The sequence below is a fragment of the Sesamum indicum genome, linkage group LG6 (genome assembly GCF_000512975.1).
Source record: "Sesamum indicum cultivar Zhongzhi No. 13 linkage group LG6, S_indicum_v1.0, whole genome shotgun sequence".
NCBI classification, from domain to species: domain Eukaryota; kingdom Viridiplantae; phylum Streptophyta; class Magnoliopsida; order Lamiales; family Pedaliaceae; genus Sesamum; species Sesamum indicum.
Genome location: NC_026150.1, coordinates 1,357,136 through 1,382,749, shown reverse-complemented (window position 1 = coordinate 1,382,749; position 25,614 = coordinate 1,357,136). Strand labels below are relative to the sequence as shown.

General features: G+C 34.3%; 3 protein-coding genes across 3 annotated transcripts; 2 read left to right on the top strand and 1 right to left on the bottom strand.

Moving 5' to 3' along the window:
* Nucleotides 421-4,422, top strand: LOC105163228 (E3 ubiquitin-protein ligase SP1). Its single transcript, XM_011081497.2, has 11 exons — nucleotides 421-494; nucleotides 614-666; nucleotides 1,547-1,671; nucleotides 1,762-1,857; nucleotides 2,051-2,188; nucleotides 2,303-2,368; nucleotides 2,985-3,097; nucleotides 3,246-3,356; nucleotides 3,449-3,492; nucleotides 3,594-3,702; nucleotides 3,977-4,422. Exons 1-11 carry the CDS (start codon nucleotides 421-423, stop codon nucleotides 4,077-4,079), a joined length of 1,032 nt encoding a protein of 343 aa, XP_011079799.1. The 3' UTR covers nucleotides 4,080-4,422.
* Nucleotides 17,433-22,249, top strand: LOC105163227. The gene is made up of 7 exons (XM_011081496.2): nucleotides 17,433-18,225; nucleotides 20,033-20,163; nucleotides 20,247-20,364; nucleotides 20,710-20,826; nucleotides 20,967-21,082; nucleotides 21,201-21,355; nucleotides 21,432-22,249. Exons 1-7 carry the CDS (start codon nucleotides 17,688-17,690, stop codon nucleotides 21,889-21,891), a joined length of 1,635 nt encoding a protein of 544 aa, XP_011079798.1. The 5' UTR covers nucleotides 17,433-17,687; the 3' UTR covers nucleotides 21,892-22,249.
* On the bottom strand, nucleotides 22,943-24,793 carry LOC105163226. The gene has a single exon (XM_011081495.2). The coding sequence runs from the start codon at nucleotides 24,686-24,688 to the stop codon at nucleotides 23,306-23,308; it is 1,383 nt and encodes a 460-aa protein (XP_011079797.1). The 5' UTR covers nucleotides 24,689-24,793; the 3' UTR covers nucleotides 22,943-23,305.

Genomic DNA, 25,614 nt, shown 5'->3' with positions numbered 1-25,614 from the left:
AGATGTCGCGCTTTTACACCATCGCAAAGAAGTAGCGCTTTTACGTAGAACAATTGGCTCAGCTTCGTCCTGTAGTTTACTCTTGGGATCTGATTCTGTGTTCTCTGTCACTCCACATCCCTTATGCAACCACCTTTTTCCTTCAATCAAACGCCTCTATTTCACCTTCGAGCCCTGATTTTCTTCCCTGTTTTTAATTCCCCTTTCGTGAACTTTTCTGGGTTTCTTATTTGATTTGCTCCTGTAATTCTCAATCCCTAATTCTTCAGCTCTGTTCTCTCTGATACAGTAGGTGAAAAATGGCTGTATTGTTTAGCTTCACGAGAATGCAGAAGAGCTGAAAATTCACTATATGAAAATAGGTATTCGACAGTTAGGGTCTTGTAGTTTTTTCTGTTAAGTTGTTGTGAATCATTGACGATGATTCCAGTTGGTGGAATCACTTGCTGCCTGAGCGCAGCTGCTCTTTATCTTCTCGGAAGGAGCAGCGGAAGGTGAACATAATGTTATTATTCTTTTTCCTTAGTCTTCATCTTTTTTTTGTATACTTTGGGTTTTTTGTGTATAGGGAAACATGTTTGGTTGATTTTTTATTCCTTTTGGGAATGTTTAGGGATGCTGATGTTTTGAAGTCTGTATCTCGAGTTAATCAGTTAAAGGACTTGGGTGAGTGGCAATTTCCTACATTTTATTGTATCTTTTTATAATTATTACCCGTACGTTTTAGTTCTTTAGCAATTCACTTATTAGGTTGAGTTTTACATTTGTAATATGTTTATTTGCATATTCTGATATTCCTGGTGGTTGTTGCCTGGTAAGTTAAAATTGCTCCTGTTTTTGGTCAATTCATATTCCCTTTTAAATTGATTGAGCCCAATTTCATTTTCTGTGTGGTGTTTAATGTATTGCTTCCAAGATTGAGCTTTAGATGCATGAACTATGAAATATGTAGATGAGTGCAAATTTGGTCTAGTTGACTACTTAAAATAGCAAGTACTATGGAGTATTGCAAAACCTTTTGTATAACATTAGCACTCTGTTTGCGGGCAATCGCCAGTGACTAAAATACCAGAGGAACTTCTTACTTTTGTTTGGCCTCAATGGAAAACTTGAAGTAAATGCTTGTTGAAACATGCTTATAGGTAATATTTGCTGATTAATCAGTTTTTTTTTTTTTAATTTGTCATGATATTCAACTAAATTCATGACTTTGTAGTGACTGGGATCTATTCACTAGAATGAAAATGCATTGAAAATCATCTTAGCTGCTTTTCCTTTTCCCTTCTGCTTTTCTCCTCTAAAACCATTGATCTGAAGGAGCGTGATAGATTTTCTGTTCCTTTTAGTTCTTATTTGTGTTTGAGTTTTTTGGGCTCACATTATAGAGTGGTTAGTAGGTAATTACTCTTTTGTGGGATCTGCAACTTTTCATGGCTGATTCTTCTAGGCTATTATGATATGAAATTTTTGGGTATTGTAGAAAATTGAACAAGATGTCATCATATTGTGGCTGCTCTTAAATTTCCTTAAATGCTTCTTTTTTCAGCTCAATTATTGGATGCGGCAAGCAAAGTGTTGCCATTGGTAGTTGCAGTTTCTGGAAGAGTTGGTTCAGATACACCAATTAATTGCGAGTACAGCGGTTTGCGAGGTGTGATTGTGGAGCAAACGGTAATTGGTTTAACATACCGTAAAAATAGTTGGAAATGAGGAAAGTAAACCAGTGAGATCTATTCTAACAAAAGATCCTGATGTTCCCAGGCAGAGCAGCACTTTTTGAAACATAATGATGCAGGATCATGGATACAAGATTCAGCATTGATGCTTTCCATGTGCAAAGAAGTACCCTGGTACCTTGTAAGACCTCCTGCTCTGACTCAACAGGATGCGCTCTGTTACCAATGCACACAAATCTGTTCTTTTGTAACGCACACATTTTTCTAGAAAGTCAAATGGTCAACATGAAATGCGATACTCCTTATGTGATGCACGTCTTACCTTTAGGGTTTTAGAGCTACATGATAACGGGGTGTGCTTCTTGACATACCAGGATGATGGTACTAGTCGTGTTCATGTTGTTGGTGCACGTGGTGCCACAGGTTTGGTACTAACAGTAGGAAGTGAGGTATTTGAGGAGTCAGGACGATCCCTAGTGCGTGGGACACTAGATTATCTTCAAGGCCTAAAGGTTTGGATTATTCTCGCATATTATGTTTTTCTTCTCTGATGTATGTAGTCCACTTTGCCAAACCTGTTGTATCAAGTTCTTCCAAGATCCAATGATGATGTCTTGTTCGTCTAGATGCTTGGAGTCAAGAGAATTGAACGTGTTCTGCCAACTGGTACGCCCTTGACAGTTGTTGGTGAGGTATGATTCTCCAAATGAACCTTTCTTTTTTGTTTCCCCCATTCTCGTCTCCAGCTGTAGATTAAAGAGTCAAAGCGGAACTAGACTGAAATTATTCCTTAATGAAGATACTTCAAACAATGACATTGGCTAGAAATCTGGGTAAAGACAAGGGATTATTTGGATTGTACTGCAACCCTATTTTGTTTATATTGCACTCTCAATTAATAATTCAATAGCATCGGACTATGCCTGGGTTATGCTTTTCTAGTAGGAATATATTCCCTCTAAAAATAGAGTTTGTTAATTTTCTTTTCAATCAACATTCAGCTATAAGTGATCCAGTCATACTCATCAATTATTATTATTATTCTAGTCTTTCATTTGGGATGGGTAGGGGGATGTTTGCGATGAAGAAAGATGGATGCGACCTTTGTTACTATTTTTTCGGGCAATCAAAAGTTGTGGAGTGTAGCTTGTTGATGATAGTTATGTTGATTTTGTGTGTGTGGTTTCCTGACAAAGAGAACATTCCTTAGTTTTACTTGAAAACAAACTTTTGTAGATGTTGGAAAAGTTCCTCCTTTAAAAAGTTGTTTTTTGTGTCGCTAAGTGCATTCTTTTCTTCCCTCATCAGGCTGTTAAGGATGACATTGGATCAATTCGAATTCAGCGACCCCATAAAGGCCCATTTTATGTATCTGACAAAACTATTGATCAGCTGATTGCGAATCTTGGGAAATGGTCAAGGTATATTGCTTGTCTCCTTTGATGTGCTCAATACATATGCACATTGCCTCAAACTGCTGAACTGTGGCGAAATAGAATGTTCTCCATCCTTTTATTACTTGCACGATGTTATGATTTCCATGTACTTGATATGCGTTTGTTCCTTCAGGTTGTACAAGTATGCCTCAATGGGTTTTACAGTGTTTGGAATTTATCTTCTTGCTAAGCATGCAGTCCAATATATCATGGAGAGAAGGCGTCACTGGGAAATGCGAAAGAGGTAACTTTTTATGGGTCATTATTGCCTCCATCTGCCTGAGTGTTCCTTCGTCCTTCTATATACCCTGATCTAATAAATAACTGTGCATGTAGGGTTCTTGCTGCCGCAGCTAAGAAAGCTGGGCAAGAGGAAGGAGGTAACTTGCCAAATGCCTAACTTCTTCTACCCCTATTGCCTGTGCCCCATGTGCCCAGTCATTAATCAAATTCTGCCTGGTCTTTCTGTCATGATTTGCAGGTTTAAATGGCAAAGCGGAGAATAGATCAGAAAGTACCAATAAAGACAGAATGATGCCGGATCTGTGTGTCATATGTTTGGAGCAGGAGTACAATTCAGTTTTTGTCCCGTAAGCCCTTGAATTTTTGCAAAAATTTTTCCATTGATAAATTTGCAAATTGCATAAACCTGCCTGTGAACATAATTTGGAACTTTTAATTAAGTCATCCTGGATCACAATGTGATCCCAGTTTTTGGACTCTAGTCACTCTACCATCAAATTGTGGATCATAAAAGTTGAATTCTAGGACTGAACAAGTTGTCCTCCTACTGAACTCATGAAAACTTTTTTCTCAGTTAAATTGGAAATCAACATTGAAAAAGTGTTATTGATCTACTCTCAGGTGCGGTCATATGTGCTGTTGTATGGCATGCTCTTCACACTTGACGAACTGTCCACTGTGTCGAAGACGGATTGACAAAGTCGTTAAGACTTTCCGGCACTGACATATTTCGGAGTTTGTTTTACCAATAAATGGTACTAAGATGACTGAGATGCTGCTCTGTTTGGCCTCAGGTTAGAGACTGCATTCTTCTCCATAACTGCAGTGGAGAATAATCTGCCAGGAAATTGCACAGCTTATGCGGTTTCCTGTTTCAGGCTATATTCACATATGCTGACTCTGTGTGCTGATCGTCTGTTGTTACTAAGGGACGTTCCTAGTAATTGTAAATAGCTGTGTTTACCTCCTTGTTGTTACTGTATGGTATACATGTATCGTCATGCCAAGAATTCAAGTTTGCATATGAGACATTTGAGAGAATGGCCAAGAATTCATGACTGATCCCAGTAGGACTGTAAGCTGGAAACAGAGTTTGGGGAAAATTGCAAAACTAGTCCCACAGTTTAGGGTCTTTTCATACTTGACCCCACACTTGGAATTTTAAAACTAATCCCTTATTCTGTTAAAAGTTATAAAAGGAGTTGAAAAATGCTGCAAAAAAGACCTCCCATGTTGCAAAAAGTGTCTTTTTTACAGCATTTTTGGATTCTTTTTGCAACTTTTAACAAAATATGGGGTTAATTTTAAAATTTCATAAAGCATACGGGCAAGTATGAAATAATCTTAAATTGTGGGACAAATTTTGTAATTTTACCTCAGAGCGCGCGTGTGTGTTTGTTTCTTTGATGCGTGTGCTGAGGGTAAAATACCAACACAATTGGGATGGTATTCATCCTACTAGGCTGATTTGTTTGATTGTGTACAAATATTTTTTCTTATAAAAAAGAAATATCTCAAACGTATTTACTTATTCATAAGAAAAACATATCAATGAAAAAAGGATGGGGACCTCGAAAAGTTTTCCCCACCTTCGGGTGCTAACAAAAAAAAAAAAAAACATATCACTGTCACATTTTCTTTTTCTTATTTAATCAATTTTTATACATTATATTAACTATCATTATTATACTTTTATCCTCGACAAATCATATATTAAAAAAAAATTCATTTCAACTAGAATTGATTTCATCTTATCTTTTCTCATTGAGACAAGATGCCAAGCAAATCACATCCACTATCCTGCGAGTTTTTCATATGATACGCTGTCATTTCTTTTCTTGTCTCAGTCGAAAATTGAAGGTGATATAAACACGTTGTGCAGTAATAACATTCGGTCTAACTTCTCCAAGTTGATTCTGAATATGTCTGGTCACCGACTCGCCTATAATTTGCTCTACATGCAGATTCTGTCGGGCAGAGTCTTGAGCCACTTTCAGTTCATCATATGTGGTTTATTATGTGGCGTTAAGGAAACCTCATTATCTTATTGCTCCAGCTTTCTAAGTTTATTTCAGACTCTCTCAGTGGCCTGCCGCCAAGCCCTACCTCAACATTCTTATTTTGAAACTAAAGCGGAAAGAAGACAAACAACAAAAACAAGAATCTGATACTACTGAAATTTTGGTTTTTATTTATTCGGGTAAATCATCATTACAATTTACAACAACAATCTTAACAACTTATAAAATTCAACCACGAACTACCATTAAATTAGGCAAAATTTCTCCAGATTCTTTTAGTTCAAATCTCCATACTGACAAGAATTATCTTAAAATCTTTCCTCCGAAATGACAGCACTCCACCCCACTCCCACCTCACCCTCTTATTTCTTATTCCATCACGTGATCTATGTTATGCAGAACATTTTTTTAAATTAAATTTGATCGAATCAAATCAATCACATAGCAAGCGTGATATACTAGTTGTATAATTGATCACCTTTCCTAAATTATATATACCAATCATACTGTAAGTGTCTTGTACTTATTATATAATTGATTTAAATCGATTTTAACCTGATTTCAGTTGTGTCATGCTACCTTGACACATTTGGGCTTTCGGTTTTGGTTGATTCTTACAACTAAGAAATGACTGGATCGTAGACTTTGAGGTAAAAATTAAGACTGGAATCTGATTCCTATCCAACACCTTCTTAGTATCATCGACTCCACTGTTTCCTTCGTGGGCAAAAAGTATGTTGCGTTATTTCTGTGATACAATAAGACAGCTACAGATCTTTTCCAATTCTAGTCCCTCACCTCAATTCTTGTTATTACAAAGATTTCCACCCCCTCAAACTTATGTCGGCCCCTATGATTAAGACGGAGTTTAATTTTGAAAACAGAGATTAAGAATCGTTAATTAAAATATTGTGAGTTAAAGTGATATTGAACCATTACTGACATCTACCTCACTTAAAATGTAAACAACAGCAAGTTGTCTGTATTATGTCATGGATGATATATTGCTCGGAGATTTCAAAAAATTAGACATATCAAATATTGATATTCTTTGAACACCTATTGAATATGGGATTTGCTTGTTCGAAAATATATAGTAAAAAAAAAGGACAAAAAATGGATACTTTGTGTCCGACATATTTTAGAACACGAATTGGGCTTCTTTTTTTTAAAAAAAAGAATTAATTTGAAAAACTTTTGTGGCTAAATGAGAATAAGAAAAAGAAAACTTGAGTAGTTCTCGCACGAAACTGAAACATCTTCAATCTCTTTTCTGTTTAATGTTTTCTTGAATCTCTCTTTCATTCCACTTTTATTTGTGGATGAAATTACTGAAGAATCTCTAACCGTTCATAATAATTTTACTAATTTTAATGATTCGAAACTTTTCATTATGCATGTTATTTCAAGATTGGTAGTTATTTTTACTTTTGAAAATTACTTGATTATGTACATTTTTGAAGCCACGATATTTGGTTAAGAACTCAAATATGATTAAGACATACATGCGTCGATCTTTTCCTTCATGACATTATATATTTTTATATTATTAATTTATAATATATATATATATTATACGAAGTCGTGTTAGTGTCGAGCCGTGTCATATTGTAGTATAAGCTTTTGAAAATTTCTGTATGATGAGTACACCAAATGTCATAAAGAGGAATCAAAAGAAGCTCCATTAATGTTCAAAACTACTAAAAAATTACTTCATATGTAGATGGAGGAATCCACAAGTCCATAAGGAACAATTATTAGGTGGAAATTCCCACATAAAGTCGCTCACAAATATCCCTCTTTTTCACATTAATCTCGTGATTAAGCAGCTAATCATCCCTTAATCCCTCCTCCTTAAATTCCCACTGCATGTCTCATCATTTTCTCCTCATCACAACCTCAGCAGCAGCCAACATGGAACGCAATCAAAACACCCCTAACTCCCGAGGTGTGTGCAAGAAAATCTGCAATGCATTCTCCATCTCCCCTTTCAAAGCCAAAATCCACCGCATCTCCCACCATTCCAGCACTAATTCTTCTCATCACCCAATCCCACAACCTCAAATGACCAAACACAGTACCGACAGACCTGTCCCTGATGACCATGCTGTTAGAAGAGACATCCTGATTCTCAATGGTCAGAAGTCTGCATCCAAGACTAAGTCCTCCAACTACGACGATGGAAAGAAAGTGGAAGCAAGCAAGAGCAACGACAAGTTCTCTGATTATATCACGAAGGTGAAGGACAAGATGAGGACGTCGTCGTCGGCCGCATCGTCCAACGTTGCCGCTGCTGCAAGAACTACTACGAGAAGGGACAGTTTCAATGATAAGGTTATGAATTACATTAATCGTGCTAAGATCAAGATTAGGACAACGACAAGTGTGGGTGACGACAACGGGGTTTCCTTCAAGTGAAGAGTACTATGTAAAGTTTAATTTGTATGCATGAATAAACTATGAGTTTGAATTCAGCTTTGAGATGTATACGTTGTTGTTGTGATTGTTTGGTTGATTGAATAAGTACTGAGACAATAGTGTGTATTTGTTTAATGGGAATTTGTTTTTAATGTAAATTTCTCTTGTTTTTTTTTGTCTGTTTAAGGCTACATTTGTTGGAAATTCTTAATTAAATCAAATTAATCATATCACGAGTGTAATACACTTATCATGTAATTGATCACTTTTTTTGAGCTGTAAATCAATCATATTGTAAGTGTATTAATAATACACTTGTCATATATACAATTAATTCAAATCTAGTCAAATTCGATTCAGGTTAGAATTTTCCACATTTGGATAAAGATATCTTGATTGAAGAAAGTATTTGAAATAATAATTTCAAGTGACTTCATATAAAAAATTTAAAAAAATAAAAAATATTTCATACAATATAGTCTAAAAAGACTTGAAAATACTTTCTAATATCAAACGATTACAAGAAACTTTGTATTGCTCGGATGAAATTTCTATTCTTAAATCTATCAAATCAATATTTTGCAATCCAATCGAGCTCAAATGGTCGGACTGTCTGAACCGTTGACTGACTCACAAAAACGGAAAGCTCCAAAATACCTTTTTTATTTTTTGATTTTGCAAGAACCGTTCAACCTATGAATTGAATCAGACAAAACTCTAATTTTAAATCCGCCAATTCCAAACACAAATTGAAATTAGTTTGTCGGCCGAATTGCAGTTCTTCAGTCATAGTGTGGGCCTTCGAGCTTGGGCTTGCAATAAGAAACTGCACACTATGGGTTGGGCTTAGTAGTATCAATTTGGTGTGTTCGGCCCACTTAAATATTAGCCCAAGTCAAATTGCATCTGGACCAAAAATGTCCGAGTATTTAAATTAAGCCCGATTTAGTGAGTTGATTTTTGTACCTAACACGACTCGGAAATTAGCAAAAAATAGGCTCAAACTCAATTTGGTTCCATATTATAATGTTAGTGTTGATTTTACTTACTATTTTGGTATAAATTAATGAATGGAAAATATAAATAAATAAGGAATGTTATTATTTATGACTATTAATATTATTTTTACTTGTGTATACGTATTGATAAAATTTTATTCGATTTTCTCATACACAAGCCAAATTTAGATATTTGATTTTTAATCTTACTCTACTATACGATTCAAAATATTTATATTCGCCCAACATATGAAATTTTAGCCCAAAAAAAAAAAAAAGAATTTATTTCAAGAATGACATGAAATGGTTCTTGATGACAACGTTAATCACGAGAGCCCTTTCCTCTTAACATAAATAATAACATTGTCTCCTCCTATCCCCATCACAACTTCAAAATATTCATCTATCCAAATCCACGACATTGTTTTATATCAAATATTTGCAAACACTTCATTACATATTTTATTTTATTTTTTATGCTTGAATAAAAATTTGGACTTGTTAGTATATATACATACAAAATATCACAAAGTGTACCATCTATATAAATACATTAAAAAAATTTAAATTAATTTATTTTTATTTCAAAGTCTGTTGCATCTCGCCATGTAATGTCATAAAACGACAGCAACTTGCAATGTGGTGGGGGGTTTTTAATTAGGAATCAAGCGGACATGCAATGATGAAAGTTGGAGTTGACTTGTGCCACCTTACAGCCTCAGATTTGAAGTGTGGGGAAAAAACAAATATTTCAACGGTGTCTTAAAGAGTTTTTGAAGAGTAAAGTGCCTTTCAATATGATATAATAAGGAACAGAGTGGTAAGGCTACACGCTTTTCTTGGTTTGTTGCAACAATAATGTAATAAAAAATATTAGAAGCATAAAGTGATTTTTAAATTAATGCTAACTCTATGGTCCACAGATCTCAACAGTCACATTTAATTTAATTTTTTTTTTTTGAAAGATGATGATGACTATGTATTTTTTGTTTTTAAATGTTATATTCGATACTCTGTACATCGAGCATATGGATAAAATATATATTCTATTCGGTACATTCTAAATCTGAATCAATTTATAACATTTACAAGACTCTGTGTAGTGTATTTGTAAAGAATTGAGGTCAATGATCCATCCACCATCAAAATCAAATGATTGGTACATGTAATTCTGTGTTGTCTTTGAGGGAGACCTGTTTTTGTTTTTATTTTTGTTTTTGTTTTAACTTATATGTGTAAGAATGAAAGCAGCTATTTGTCTTATAAAGAAATTGTTGACTAAAAAGAGATGTTAAAAGCTCAATATGTAATATAAAATATATATATATTTTTCACTCACAAACAGTAATTTATGACATTATTGCACTAATTTTTTTCTTGTGTCAATAATATTCTTAATTTTTTTTATATATAATATGTTGATTTATATATTTTAAAATATAAAAATTATTTATTATATGCGAATAATAGGGATGGGATGGGGTTTAGGGGTGGAACTTGGAAGCTGAAACCTTTGTGTTTTGCAAGAGACACTATGTCCTTCAACTACATCATCCTTAAAAAGTCAAAAGTCAATTAATACATCACCATACCAATTAAAAATAAATTAATTAGTAATTTTTTCTAAAAAAATATAATATATTTTAACAACGTATAATGAATTAATACAAAATTAAATAAACATACTTTTAATTTATGATTACAAACATCTCAAACTACTTATTTCTACAACACAACCTGATTAACTCGCTCGGATTTATTCAATCCCAATAAAATAAAAAAAGATTGCGCGATCACCACTTTGATCTCGTAATTTCATTATTAAATGGGATTAATTAAATTTTTAAATCTTTCTTGAATTTTATTTTGATCTCCTTTCACGTGAACTTCATGAGGACTAAAATTGTATATATATCTCCCTTGAATGGGTCCAAAAGCTCCTATGATATATGCAAAATGACCCTTAAACATATTGATTTGTCAGTCGTCTTTTCATGTAATACTAATTAATTAAAACATTTTTAGCTTAATTATTATTCAAATTTATGAGTGCTTTGCACGTACAACAACCATTTAAAATATTTTATCAACTTTATTATAAAATTTATGCCCTAATTAAGTCTAAATATTTTACTTTTTTTCTATAAATATAATCGATGGGTATCAAGGGTTGTGTAATATCATTAAACATACATTAAAACAGCACGTATACGACTCAAACGCAGGGCATCTTTATTGGCCTAATTTCTTACACCTGTGCTTTATTATTACCAACAAATGGTAGAGGCATTTGTGTGTTTGGCTCTTTGAGGTTTCTACGTATCACACATACAGATATTGACAATGACTGCAACTTGGAACTCAATTAATCTTGACTTGTCAAAGAAAAGCAGTTAGTTCAAAAGATGAAAAAGTGTACTATTATTTTAAGCAAAAGCCCATGACATTGCATGACTTCCATGCCACATATCTATATTCATCCTACCTACTTTCATGTATCCGAGTTCTAATTGTTTGACGTGGTTTATGATTATATCAGTACTTTATTACGTAAGATATTGTTCTATTTATTTCCGCATGAGTCTCAAAGGCTCAACTTGAAAAGACCCTTCGCTAAGAAAATGAGATCTTAGGGCCTAAAAGCCACTCAAACTTCTCATTTTCGATCAATATAGGACGTTTTCTTATATTATTAGCCCTCGAAATGAGAGGGTTTGAGATGGGTACATGGCCTCGTCCTTGCAAATGGCGCCAAGTTATGCGCTTTACTACTAGATCGGTGTCCCATGTGCGAGGTATTATCTGATTCGATTTTACATGAGTCTCACAATTTGTTTTGAAAAGACATCTCACTAGGAAGATGATGCATTGGGGCTTATAAACTATATAAACACTTCATCTACAACCAATGTGAGACGTTTGTCTACATTACTGCTAAAGAAAAATAAGATGCCACTCCATTCATGTTCAAATAATGTAAGAATTAATCATTTCATATACATTTATTAAATTTTGGTCATATCATTAAAAAAAAAAAGAGTATATTTTAAGAATTATTATAAAGATACTTAATGTCAATGTAATTTTTAAACCAAGTATTGTTAATAATGTACAGTAAAACCTACATAGGATTTCAAAGGTGTACACATCACATATCACACGTACACCATATACATTAACGCATGCGAAGACCAATTCCAACTCAAATATTGACATTTTTTATGTGCTGGTGCTGATGCTGATGCTGATGTTACTTATAGCCCTCTTCAATAACATTGAAATTTTAGGAATATTCGATTCAAGATTGACTGGAAACTGAATACTGATTTTGCGTACATAGACCGGTTTGTGGTTTAATTGAAATTTGGTCCTATATTCGACAAAATATTGGAAAAAAACATATCAGCAAATTGTCTCTCATAAATTAAGAACATGCCCATATTGTATAGATTAGTTTTTTTTCAGAGGCAAATTACAGCAATTCTTTTAAAATTTAGTATAATTATAAATTTCTTTTCATTATTTAAAAATTTATTAATACCCTCTCCTGATTTAATAGTTGGCTAAAAATTAACTGAATCCACTTCATCTGTTTTGGTGTTGAACTCACCAAAATGCTCTTAAAGACTGAAAATTAAAACTCGGATGATACACTGCTATTTATGTACTTTAATTTTATAAAAAACATTTCCAACATAGTATTATTGAATTTAATAGAACATGATGCATTAAAGATCATACCTATAATATTATATTAATTATATTTTCTTTTAATTTCTTTAATTTCACTTCAAGGGCTAGATATTTTCATAATTATACTTTGGATTTATAATTCTTAATTAGCAAAGGCAAATAGTTTTTGAAAAAAAAAATCTTGAAATTATCATATTTAAATTTAGGTAGTGGAGGTGATGAAACCACTTGTGTCTCCAACAATTCGGTGCTTTTACCTAAAATGCTAAAAGAGAAGTATCCCATCAAAGAAATTTGGGTGGTCCATATCCCTCCTCGTAAACGATTCTTTAATCTCCACCGTACAAACGCCTCCAAAAGCGAATGCGTAAAGTTGCTAAAAGACAATGGATAGATAAAGGAGAATCACTATCCAAATAGTGAATCAACCTAACAACCATTATCAAACATATATCCAATAATAGTTAAGTAATTTAAAAGAAAAAAATCAAAATATTATTGAAATTATTATTTTTAAATTATATATAATTAAAACGCATATACATGTATTTAAATCTACAAACACCTCCAAAAGACGCGTATTTTTACAGTTAAATATAAATAAATAATATGCATCACTCTTCTCGTCAAATTATTGCTATATGCATTTAGACTGTACGCATCACTACCAAATATTTTCTTCTTCGTCTAAGTAAAAAAGAAAATCGCTTTCTTATGTTTATTCAGTCAAATTATTTCATATAAATAAACTAAAAAAATGTCCTCTCGTATTAAATAGTGACAGGCGGCGTTGTCGTTTTTCTTTTCCCGTTGTCGTTTTTCAGTTACGTCTTTTATGGAAATATTGTAAAAATACTTAAAATCTTTACCTTTTTCGATCCTTTAATAACATTTGGTGCCCACATCAAATAATTTGCATAGTATTGGAATAGAGGGAGGATATAATTTTCATTACACCAATTTAGGTTGCTCCTTTTTTAGGGAAAAAATTCGAAAAATAATTAGTTTAATATTTTGGAAGAAATTATGGTAATACTTAGGTTGAAGCTTTTGAAATAGCGGCTCTCATGTGCGCTCTAACTTGACTTTATGCCTTAAAAAGGAAACGGAATCCCGCACTTTGGCCTCCGCATCTCACAGCTTTAGCTGCCTACCGCGCCGAGCCGTTGTCTTCAGCTTTTTTCTAAAATAAATGATATTTTCATTATTAAAAAAACAAACAATAATTATTTATTATTATTATTATTATTAGAAAAAATAAATAATTTTCAATGAGCTCTCCTGAAATTTGGCATAATTACAAATACTTTCTTGTAATTTTAGAAAATTACAAATACCTCTTGATTTTAACAGTCGTCTAATTCAAGTTTTTATGTATTTTGTGATGAAATGATCAAAATACACTTGTGGGCTATGTATTATAATTTTACTTATTTTAAAATTTTTTTTGATGGACTAAGTATATAAAATTTTTTAAGTTTATCCACCTCGCTTCATTTTCTTTTATGATATTTCGATTATTTTTTTAAAAAAAATACAATAAGGACGAAACTAACAATTTCAAATCTCCATTCAATAATTATATAATTTTCTTAAATATTGTGTTTGATTATTTAAATAACAAAAATATAATATAATTATATCAAAATTTATAAAAATTCATCGTAATTCACCCTAATAATAATATATAACAATATATGGAATTGTCCCCGTACAATTGTAACAAAAGGAATCTTGTTACACCGTGCTATCTAACCATGAAATATTTCTAATTCAGACAATTAATATTTAAACATGATTGAAATAATAAAAAAATGTGTTACAATTATTAATTATTATCCTAATAATTGGTGGAGAAGAGGTTGGCAACAAGCTTTCCTAATAAAGTTACTTTTACATTTATTCACTTTTAATTATAGTATTCCTTAAAGACAATATTAAATCATTTCATTTTTACTAAAGAAACCACTTTTACTTTAAGGAGAAATTCCATGGAACAAGACAGCAACCCTCTTTTAGCTGCAACACTTATCTCATATACTAAAAAAAATAAAATTAAAAGGTTGGTAATTTTTAGTACCCTTTTCATTTGTTATTATATAATAGATCGAGTTTCATTAGTTAAGTTTTACTGAATTTGTTGATACTATAAAAAAAATAAAAATTAATATTTACCCTTTATTTGACTTATTAAAATGTCAAATAAATATTTTCAATCCAAATTACCATTGTAAGGGTGAAAATATATCTTCTCATATGCATTGGCGTGTGAAAGATGTATAAGGATAGTTCAATTAGAAAAATATTTATTTAACCTGCAAAAGTTAGTAATAAGTCAACCGCGACTGCATATGAATTTTTATTTAATTTTTGAATAGATTGCATAAAAATGAGATGGTAAATTGATACAAAAAAAAGTTTAGATAACAAAGAACTGATCATTATTCAGATGACAAAATATAATTAATTCTTAATTTTTTGCTAATATAATAATACTAGATATAGTTTCTCATATTATAAAAAAGTTATGTATAATTCTATCAAATTTTAGGAAAAAAACAGTGTAATTATTCATATAAATTTTTATTGTATGTTAATTGAAATTTCACAAGTTATATAATTATTTATAATAAGAGTTGGCTCGAAGCCGGCTCCAGAAGCAAACAAAGTGTGGTGGGGGGTTGAAATGATATCCTACGCCAGTGGTGGTGGCGGTATGGAATCGCGTGCATGTGCGTAATGCGCTTGCCTTGGTGGTCACAATTTACCCGAAACGGAGCTAACCACCCAACTTGCCCTGGGGGCCCACTGCTCTCATCAGAGAGAGGCGTGGGCCCCAAATTGGGAACAATACGCGGGGCCCGCCTTGCCTAAGGGTCCGCCTCGTGTGGCGTAGATTACCATATGCCATAACATGCTAAAATACATAGCCCACAACCACAACCTCCATAACTTATAATTTAATAAAAATTATATAATCAATGATACATCTATTGTATGGTTTGTTTAATAATCAACGTAATTAGGGCCTAATTTATGTAATTTACTTATATTTAAAAATATTTACTTTCAATTTTCGTAATCGATCGATAATGAGAAACTACATATATATATATATATTAATAAATGCAATCAATTTTTCTATAATAGGTAGTATGTGTAAAATATTTTTTTAAAATAAAGCAAATTATCTTCAGACAGAGCAGTGATTTGATCAATTTTAAATAGGGCAACCTATTTAAGTAACACAGAAAGTCAAATTGCTTTTTTTTTTTTCTTTTATAAAAGATAATGTATTCATTTACAATATCACAAATATAATAAATTATATTAAATTATATATATATATATATATGTGTGTGTGTGTGTCAACTATGGGATAAAAACTAATTTATGTAGAGTTGCTCCAATATGAATTTGAGGATGACATCGTATTAAATGAGGTGGAATATAGTACATCTATAACTTGTTTTGTTTGCTTTTTCTTTTATTTTTTTGTATCTTTATATTGAATTTGGATAAAGACAAATTCAATTCCAATTGACTTTCTTTATTTTTGGATTTTTGAGGGTTTAATGTTTATATGTATATTGTCATCACGAATTTCAATTTTTATAATTCGTAAATCAATATAATTAATTGTTAGTTATTATAAAAGTATACAATATTTTACAAATCAGTTCAAATCCTTAATTTTATAAAGGAATAATTACACAACTCTTATATGGGGTTTGATATAATTACAAGTGGACCTCCTGTGATTTGAAAAATCAAATCTAATGTCCCTGACATTATTTATGTCTAACAAATAACACGGTATATTTGTAACAATTTATCGAATTTATTAATATTAGTACAAAATTTCAATAAAAATTATATTTATTCATAATTAACTTAGTACTGACTTATTGTAGGTAAAATAATTTTTTTTTTTTTTATCAAACTACTCTTATAAGGGTGGAGATATATAGTGGTCGTTTGGTGAGGAAAAAAAAATATTTAACTTACATAAATTATAATAATAAATTATTGGGAGTAACATAAGGATTTTCATTCAATTATTTTGATAATACTAATAAATTAAAAAATTTCGACTAACGAGAATTTATTTATTAAAACAAAATAATGTTAATGGTATTAAATATTTTTTTAAAAAATTACTTATAATTACATCATGGAGGGCAAGGTAATTATTTTAATTAAAAATTATAAATGTAACCTTAATTTCGTTCTCTCGTTGCATTAAAAGAGTTGATAAGATTCCTCGATAAAAAAGTGCATTAAGTTCAGAAAACCGACTTTAATTTGCCAATGAATGGAAAAGTTACTTCCACGTGGGATTTATCATATCACAAAATATTTTTTTAATTATATCAAAATTTTAATAAATCAAATAATATATCATATATTATTTAAATAAATTTTGAATAAAAAAATAAAATAAGTACATATACGATTCACGAAATTCAAATTCACAACTAAAATTTATTTATAAAACATCGACCTCAACTACCGTACATACTAAAATGTTTTGATAATTCATATGAAATTACAAGGTAATGCAGCGTGAATAGTTGATTTATTTAAGTAGAAGTATTTTGATTATAATCACAAATTATAACACGAGTTTTTGTACATTATTAATATTTTGTTAGGATCGTATTTACATGATCGCGTTTACAGATTCCACAGATTTTATAGTTAACTCGACTATAGCGAAATTAGCATATTTATAGAGAAGGATTAAGTATTAGTTTGATAAAATTAAATTTATAATACAGTCGCGTAAAGTGACGGATATTATATTTTAGTAAATTTTAAATTAACTATTAATTACTGTGCTAGTGATTTTCTTTTCTGCTATATATTGACAAGTCAGCAAGTGTTCCCCACAGGTACGGACATTTCCACCACCACGCTCTCCGAAGCCATATAAATCCACCTATAAAGTATAAACCCCCCACGCCCAAACCCTCGCTTTCATCACCACCCTTTTTCTCCAGTTTAATTTTTTCTGCTCTTTGAAAATCAAAGGGAATTCATTTCCCAGCAAAATTTTCAAGAAGCCTACTACGAAATACGGGCTGACGCCTAACGAATCATCTGATACTGACAAATACAGTTTAAGGGCATTCGAGAAAAGTTGAGAAAAAGGGTCCTTTATCACCTGACAAATTACGTACGCTAACCAGAGTGTTTGGAATGCCGCCGGCGGCCGGCGTATTGCCACAGGGCGATCGGATTCCAATGAAGCCAATGGTGGTGCCAGCGGTGGTGCAACAGCCTCAGCTTCCGATGATGACGGCGGCATCGGAGGCGTTCGCCAAAGACGCCATCATCGCGTGGTTCCGCGGTGAGTTTGCAGCAGCTAACGCCATCATCGATGCACTCTGCTGTCACCTCACGCAGCTGGAGGGTGGAGCCGGGGTGTACGAATCGGCTTTCGCGGCAATTCACCGCCGTAGATTGAACTGGATCCCGATTTTGCAGATGCAGAAGTATTACTCGATTGCTGACGTCACACTGGAGCTCAATAAAGTCGCCGAGAAGAAGAAAGCGGAGAATATTGACGTGGAAGTGAGGAAGATTCAGGAGGTGGTGGACGACGGTGACTGTACGGCGGCGATTAACGACAAAGAGAAACAGAAAGAGAAGAATCTGGAAAGTTCGTTGGAGAATAATGAAAACAGCGGAGGTGAGGTAGTGGATGAAGATTTCACGTCTGAAATTACAGACACAGGTAATTTTTCCAAGCTTTCTTCATTTCTCAATATTCACTACTTCTTTTCTTTTAATTCCATTCTGGTAATAAATTTCATCTATATTTCCATTTGATTTATAATTCATATGTTTGATATGGTTTCTTGAGTTTTTAGATCAAAACTAAATTTGTGATAATCTAAGAACCCCAGAACTGTTTGTTTGGAGGCCTCAAAGATTTCACATAATAAACGTGTTTTACCTTCAGGTATCTTTTCTCTTTGAACGTATTTTTTAATATATTATATTTTAAAGAATAATTAATTTTAAATAAAAACTACCCTCAGTTAAACTTTCATCGCTGATTTTTCATTCTGGAAATCAAATAGATAGAGAGGTATTTGATTTGAAGTTGAACTCGAAAAATTCTAACACCGATCACATTTGGCAAAAGTTGAATCAATTATATGATATTTGCAATGTAATTGTTTGTATGATATATAATTCAAGAGAATAAATAATGCACTCGTATTATGATTTAATTTATTTGATTTGAACAAATTTATTTTGTGTAAAAAGAATTGGTTGAATTCCGAGAAAAAGTGAATTTTCCTCCAGATAGCATTGTGATTTGGACTGGTGTAGACAGTGAGACTTTATGGAAGAATCCAGATGAAATTTCCAGTGCTATCTGGTGGATGTCATTTTTCGCTTAAAATTGATCAGATGCTTTTGAGTAAATGAGTTTTGTGGATTTTTGGGGAGTAAAAGCGGTTGGTATTTCCCCGAGGATTTGATGGACAGTTTTAGGAAATCGAGAAGTTCGTTGAGGGCTGTCAATGCAAATTTGGTTATGGTTTGCAACGTAATTGCGATCTTTGTTAACGGGAAGTCCACCTTGAGATGCGTGAGGTACCAGAGAAAAATCAAAAAATTATAGTTTTGTCCTTGACTTATTTGATGGGGCCGGCGGCGGCTGGTCTCAGCCGTTGATCTTTGACGGACGGCATGGCTGTCCGTCTCTGCTGGGCTTTTTCTCCATATATATCATTGGCCCACCACTGCTCCCTTGACAACTTTTGACTCGGATTTTCAACTCGTTGAGTCAACTCGCCATTGAGTACTCTTTGAAAGGTTGCTTGCTAGTGCTTTCCTTTTTTCTTTTGTCTGGGTATGTTAGTGGCACTCGGTACAACAAAAGTGGTGCCTGCCATCGTATCTTTTTGTTGTTAGCAAAGGCTGAGAATGTTTCCAGCGGTGGTGAAAGGGAAGTGATATATTCTTGTTCTAATTTTTATTCTAGAACTGCAAATTGCAAACCTTTTCTTTTTAGCATTTGAATAAAGAAAATGAGTTTAGGAAATATCTTTTAGGGAGGGAGGAAAAGGACAGAAGAAACTAGCAAACATTTAATGTTTGTGGCAAGTCCGAGGTTCAGTCTTTGCATTGTTCGTTAGTCCCAAGAGAAGTAAATGGTCCTTTAGTTAACACTGAACACTGAACAGCAGTGGCGATCAGTATCTCTGGTTACATTCACTGCTCTGCAAGTGGGCTGCAATTTTTATCTCCTTAATTTCCTAAGAATAGTTCAACTCAGAATGCTGCTAATGACTGCCATTTTTGTCTGTGTAAAAATAAAGATTTATCAACATTATTAAAATGTTTGATCCTTACTGGTTTGGTGATGGTAAAGGTTAAACTTGTACAAGAAAAAAGATACAGTCTTGACTAGGAAGCTTTTGAACTTGAGGAACGACCTTGTCAAATACAAGGAGAGAATTTCTGGGATTTTGTCTAACATTTATATCGGCAATTCGATATTCACACCTGTCTAATATTGAATGTAGGGTCTCAAGAAGTGCAGCCCTTTTCAGAACACATGGACCTATGTTCTAACCACGACCAATGTGAGGCGCGCCGTGAACAGATCAAGATGACAAAAGGGTTCGTAGCTAAGGAGCCAGTAAAAGGGCACATGGTATGCCCTTTGTTGTTTACTATTTTCCGCTTTTATTGTATAGGCAGAAGCATGATTGTTGATGGGAATACGTTGAATGGCAGGTGAATGTTGTTAGAGGTCTTAAGTTGTATGAAGACATATTCACTGATGTTGAGCTCTCTAAATTGAATGACTTTGTGAATGAACTCCAAGTTGCTGGTCGGAATGGTGAACTCTCAGGTGGATCCTGTGATTCGTGATCCTTTTATAGTTAAACTAGTTGTTTCCTTTTGGGCCAGAAGTTTTGAGATTGTAAAGGACATCTTCTGTAGGTTTGCTTGAGCAGGTTTGGGCATTCATTTTTTACTTTTAACGTTAAATACTACCTTATATTGATTGCACAGGGCATCTGCCAACCCCATTATGCCAATAGAAGACTATATGATATTGAATCTTCGTTATCCTATAAACTTTACTAGCTGGGATTTAATTTACACGACCACATCTTTCTTGTAAAAATGTGATTTATTCTGGGACTCTATTCGTGGTACGAAGGTCTAAATTCGTTTTCTCGATTGATTTCAGGGGAAACCTTTATTTTATACAATCAGCAGACAAAAGGAAACAGGAGAGAGTTGGTCCAGCTTGGGGTTCCTATTTTCGGGCACATAAAAGAAGATGAAACAAATAAATTCCAGAAAAGTATGTTTTTTTATAAGTAATCATCAATTTGCATACTTAATTACCCCAACCATGTAAAATTATGCAGATAATTTTTGCTGGTTATGCTTCCATATTTTGACAACAAATGGTTAAAAAACGTTTGGTAATTGCATTTACAGGCTATATTGAGCCAATCCCAGCGCTTCTCCGAGGTGTAATTGACCACTTGATTCAATGGCGTTTGATTCCAGAAAGTAGGAAACCAAACAGCTGCATCATTAACTTTTTCGATGAGGTATATATTGTTGACTTCACTCATTTTCTTTTTATTCAACAATGCAATTCAATTGTCTATTCCTGCATCACATCTCCATGTTAGAAGGGCGTGAACCAAGACAGTGCTTATTATGTAGGGGGAATATTCTCAACCATTTCTTAAACCACCTCACTTGGAGCAGCCTCTTTCGACCCTCCTCCTCTCTGAATCAACAATGGCTTTTGGTCGCATGCTTGTAAGTGATGGGGAAGGGAATTATAGAGGACCTCTCATGCTTTCTTTGAAGGAAGGGTATGTATCATAGCTACGCCTCCGTATGCATAATGTAAAGAGTAACCAATGGTTTTAATTCAAAAACATTTTTCAGGTCTCTTTTAGTCATGAGGGGAAATAGTTCTGATACAGCACGGCATGTTATGTGCTCCTCCCTAAACAAGAGGGTAAGCATTACTTTCTTCAGAGTTCGAACAGTAGACAGCAACCCATCGGAGATAACACCTTTGTCTAAAGCAATGACGTTATGGCAACCTGGCGTTCCATCTCCATGCACAATACCAAATGGCTATGAGCCAATGAATATGATCCCCAAATGGGGTCTCATGCGGACTCCTATGGTTATGTTAGCTCCAGTTCGCCCAGTGGTCATGAGCCCTAGAAGGGTTCCCCGTGGTGGTACAGGGGTGTACTTGCCATGGACCGTTGGATCACGAAAGCATGCAAAGCATCTTCCGCCACGCGCCCAGAGAGGACGTTATCTTGCTCTGACTTCCCCAAGTGACGCGCATAAACCTGAGACAGGTTGTGACTCAGGGGCAACCAGCCCTTAAAGGATGTGCTGTAAGTTAAATTGTTTCAGCATCCTTTGGAATTTTCAAGTAACTTGGCGAAAATCTCCTGCTCTACGAATGCATTTTCTACTGTAATTTCAGTTCATGTGGTGAGAACGAGTTTGTGCTTTCTCTTTCCTAAGGCAGCTAGGTGTTAACGTTGGTTATACATTTAATATCATGTCCGATTGGCTCTAAGCTCCAGAGAATAGTTGAGCTTCAAGTTAAGAGGTCTGCGGTGTAGTCCTAAAAATAGAGGGTTCTTGTATCAACTTTATCTCTTAAGGATGGAGTGCTTTTAGATTACAACTACGTACAGTTCCTTCTCCTCGTGCGAAAGCAAATACTTTGCCGTTCTTTTTTCCCCTTTTCTGGGCCAGATCAATTCTGTTTTCTACTCCAGAAATCTTTGTAGATTGTACGGTTTTCTGTAATATGAAGTCGCTTGGAATGAGCAGTAAGGGGTGGAGGTGAGTCTTAACAGGTGGCAACAACAGCAAGATTTGTACATCAATGTTGGTTTGAATTCTCTCCTAACAAGCAAGATCTCTTCGTCATGCATAAAAGAAAAGACAAACAGCTCGTGTTAATAAAAATCTCAGCTCTGCTGCCCCTCTTTCTCTCTCTTGTTTAGAACCTAGCTTCTTGAACCTTCGGAAGCATATGTGGTCGTAATGACGACTTTTCACAGTAGGTAGGCGTGATAATACAATTCTCTGCAAGTTCGAAGGCTAAATTGGAAAGCCAAACAAGAAAAGTAGATTAATTCAGAAGTACATCAGAAAGGAGAGCATTCACTCAGTACATCGGAAAGTAGAGAATTTAAAGCCACTCTTGCCAAATTCAGAAATTACACGCAACAAAAAAGGGAAAATGACAGCATTCCTGTGGCTGTACACCAGATTCTGGAAGTCAAGGTTCAGTGACTCTATAGGTTGGACCCATCCTGAAGTGAAAGATTAACTCTATAAACAGAAGTTTCAACATAAACGTTGTCTCAACAGCCACAGGACAAAATATGCCTACAAGGAAATTAATTCAAAGAAGATAATTAATTAACAGGAACAACAGTTTAGACGTTTGATTTATGAGCAAAATGGCACTGATACATCCAACAGAAACATTGTCGAGCCACATGAACAAGTGGGCCTTTAACAGACAATGGTAGAGGAACTAAGACCTCCATTTAGTCACAGAAAAAGACAAATTCACGATAAAGAGAAAATAATGAAATTAATTTCAGTTAATAATTTGAGTTCTTCTATTTACTACGTAAGAAGCCATTACTGGATAATTGATCTCAGTTTCTGACTCAACTGTAACAGTTTCTCAAATTTAATAGGTATCAAGCTCCAGCCAAGCTCATCCGCATATCAGCAACTAAATAATTACAGTTTTTATCACTGATATGCCATCAAGCTTTCACTGGCTCATCATCATCCTCAATATCCCAATTCAAATCCTCGTCATCTTCAGCAGCACTCAACCGCTTCCGCAGGTCACCTCTGTTGGGGCTCCCACCACGAGCAGTGGCTGAAATTCTTTTCTCATTACCACTCCCAATATCCTCAATTTCATCCCACCCCATATCCTCCTCCTCCACCTTTGGCTGATCACTAGACGCCATTTGAGCATCACTTTTTTTAACAAATTCACCTTTCTCCTCCATGCCCACTTTATCGTCTTTCTTATCTTGGACACTTTCTTCAGATTTCAGTTGCTCATCCTTTTTCACTCCGGCACCTTCTTCAGACTTGACTTCTTTCTCAACAAATGATGCATCCACACCAGAACTCTTACCCGACTCACCCACATTGCTATTTTCACCATTATCTTCGTCGACATTACCCCCTCCCTTCTCATATTGTGATCCAATGTTCACATCCTCTTGTTTCTCGACAATTTTTGAACTTCCATCACCTGCTGCATTATCTCCCTCTCCAACTCCTCCTTTCACCTTCAGATCTGCTTGATAGCCCCCGTTACCAACCTCAACCTCAACCTCATCCTCATCCTCATCAACATCCCATGACAACTCCTCATCATCATCAACTGAAATCACCCTCTTTACAAGATTCGCCCTCACACTCTCCTGCTGCTTGAGCTTATAAACTCTATAGAAGTATCTGCACCAAAAAATCTCAGGATCAACAGCACTTGGAACAACCCTTGTATAAACATCCTCCAAAACTCCATTTCCCACTATCAAACTGTCAATCTCATCCCTATTCTGCTCCAACTGAAACCCTAACTTCCACTTCCTATACTCCTCCCCATCCTCCGGCTCTTCAAGAAAAGTACTCGAATCACTTTGAATTGCACTCAACTGCGCCTCGAACCAACTATACCGACTCGAATTCTTACTTCTATTTGTTTCTGGTGTCTCGGGTTCCCCATCCGACCCAAAAAGAGCCTCTTTTGAAATGATCTCAGCCGTTGACTTCAGCACTCCGTCCAGCGCACCATGCGCAGCTGTAGCGCTGGCTTCCAGCGATGCTGGGAGATCCTTCACGGCTCGGCTCGCGGTCTCACGGAGTATCTCGGTCTCCTTCTTTAGACCCGACCCGAATTCCTCGAGATCCTTACGGTATGTTTCGATCAACGATTCGGATTGGACTGCAAAAGTTCTGATTAAACCCCCGAAACTCCAACCATCATCAGGACCTCCGTCAGCCACGTCGATCGAATTACCACCGTCACGAGGTGGTTTGAGTGCGGAATTCGCGTCAGATTCGCGAACAATTTGGGGATCGGGAGGGTCCGGATCGTCTGATAGAAGGGATTTGAAGAAATTCATAGCGTGAGTCGCTCAATTGAAGGATTAAGGGTTAGGGTTTCGGCAAGTTTTTATATTTCAAGCGTTGGTGTGAATCATTCCAAAACTGATTTAACTTCAACTAATTCTTACAGGTGTATTAGAATGTACGCACTTGACCTTTTGTTGGGCTACTATTGGGCCCTAAGCCCAGAACTTAATTGGGCCTATTAATTTCTATGCCCACTACCTAATTTGTTGATTGGGCTATCTATGAAAAAAAGCCTAGTGCTATGAATTCATATCCTAAATCACATGTTGACGTCACATCCACATGAATATTAATAACTATTTATTTATTATTTAAAATATTATAAATATCTCATTAAAATTAATTACAGTCTAATAAATACTTCTTATTAGGCCGTCATGGCTCATGAATGAGTATTTGTTAGTCGAGTCTTAATTCTGAAAGATATTTATAATTTTTCAAACAACTATTTAATAATCTTATGAGAGTCAATTGTAATTTATTTTATTATATATTAGCACACTTTTAAATTAAACAATATATATATGCTTGTCAATCGCGTATTACTATCAAAATATAATAGAATATCTATAGAATGTGGTTGATGACGGGTTACTTTGCTTCATTTGGCTTTTACTGCTAGAAGATTTAGTATGATGTAAAGTGAACAATCAGTTAATACAAATTTATGAATATAATCATTTTTTTCCACAAATGAATTATGAAGTATTCTTAAGTAGCTCAAGAAAGATGTGCATAATCAGCTAACAAGACAGTGGATACAAGCAAAGTTGCAAGGATAGTGCTGTTCCTGTTAGGGAATGAAGCATGCTTCAAGAAAGGTAGATATCATCAACTTCACTTTTCCATGCTTTGGTATAATCTGAGGCTGAGGGGAGTGGATGTTGATTCTTTCTAGCTGTTTTTATGCTTTTGA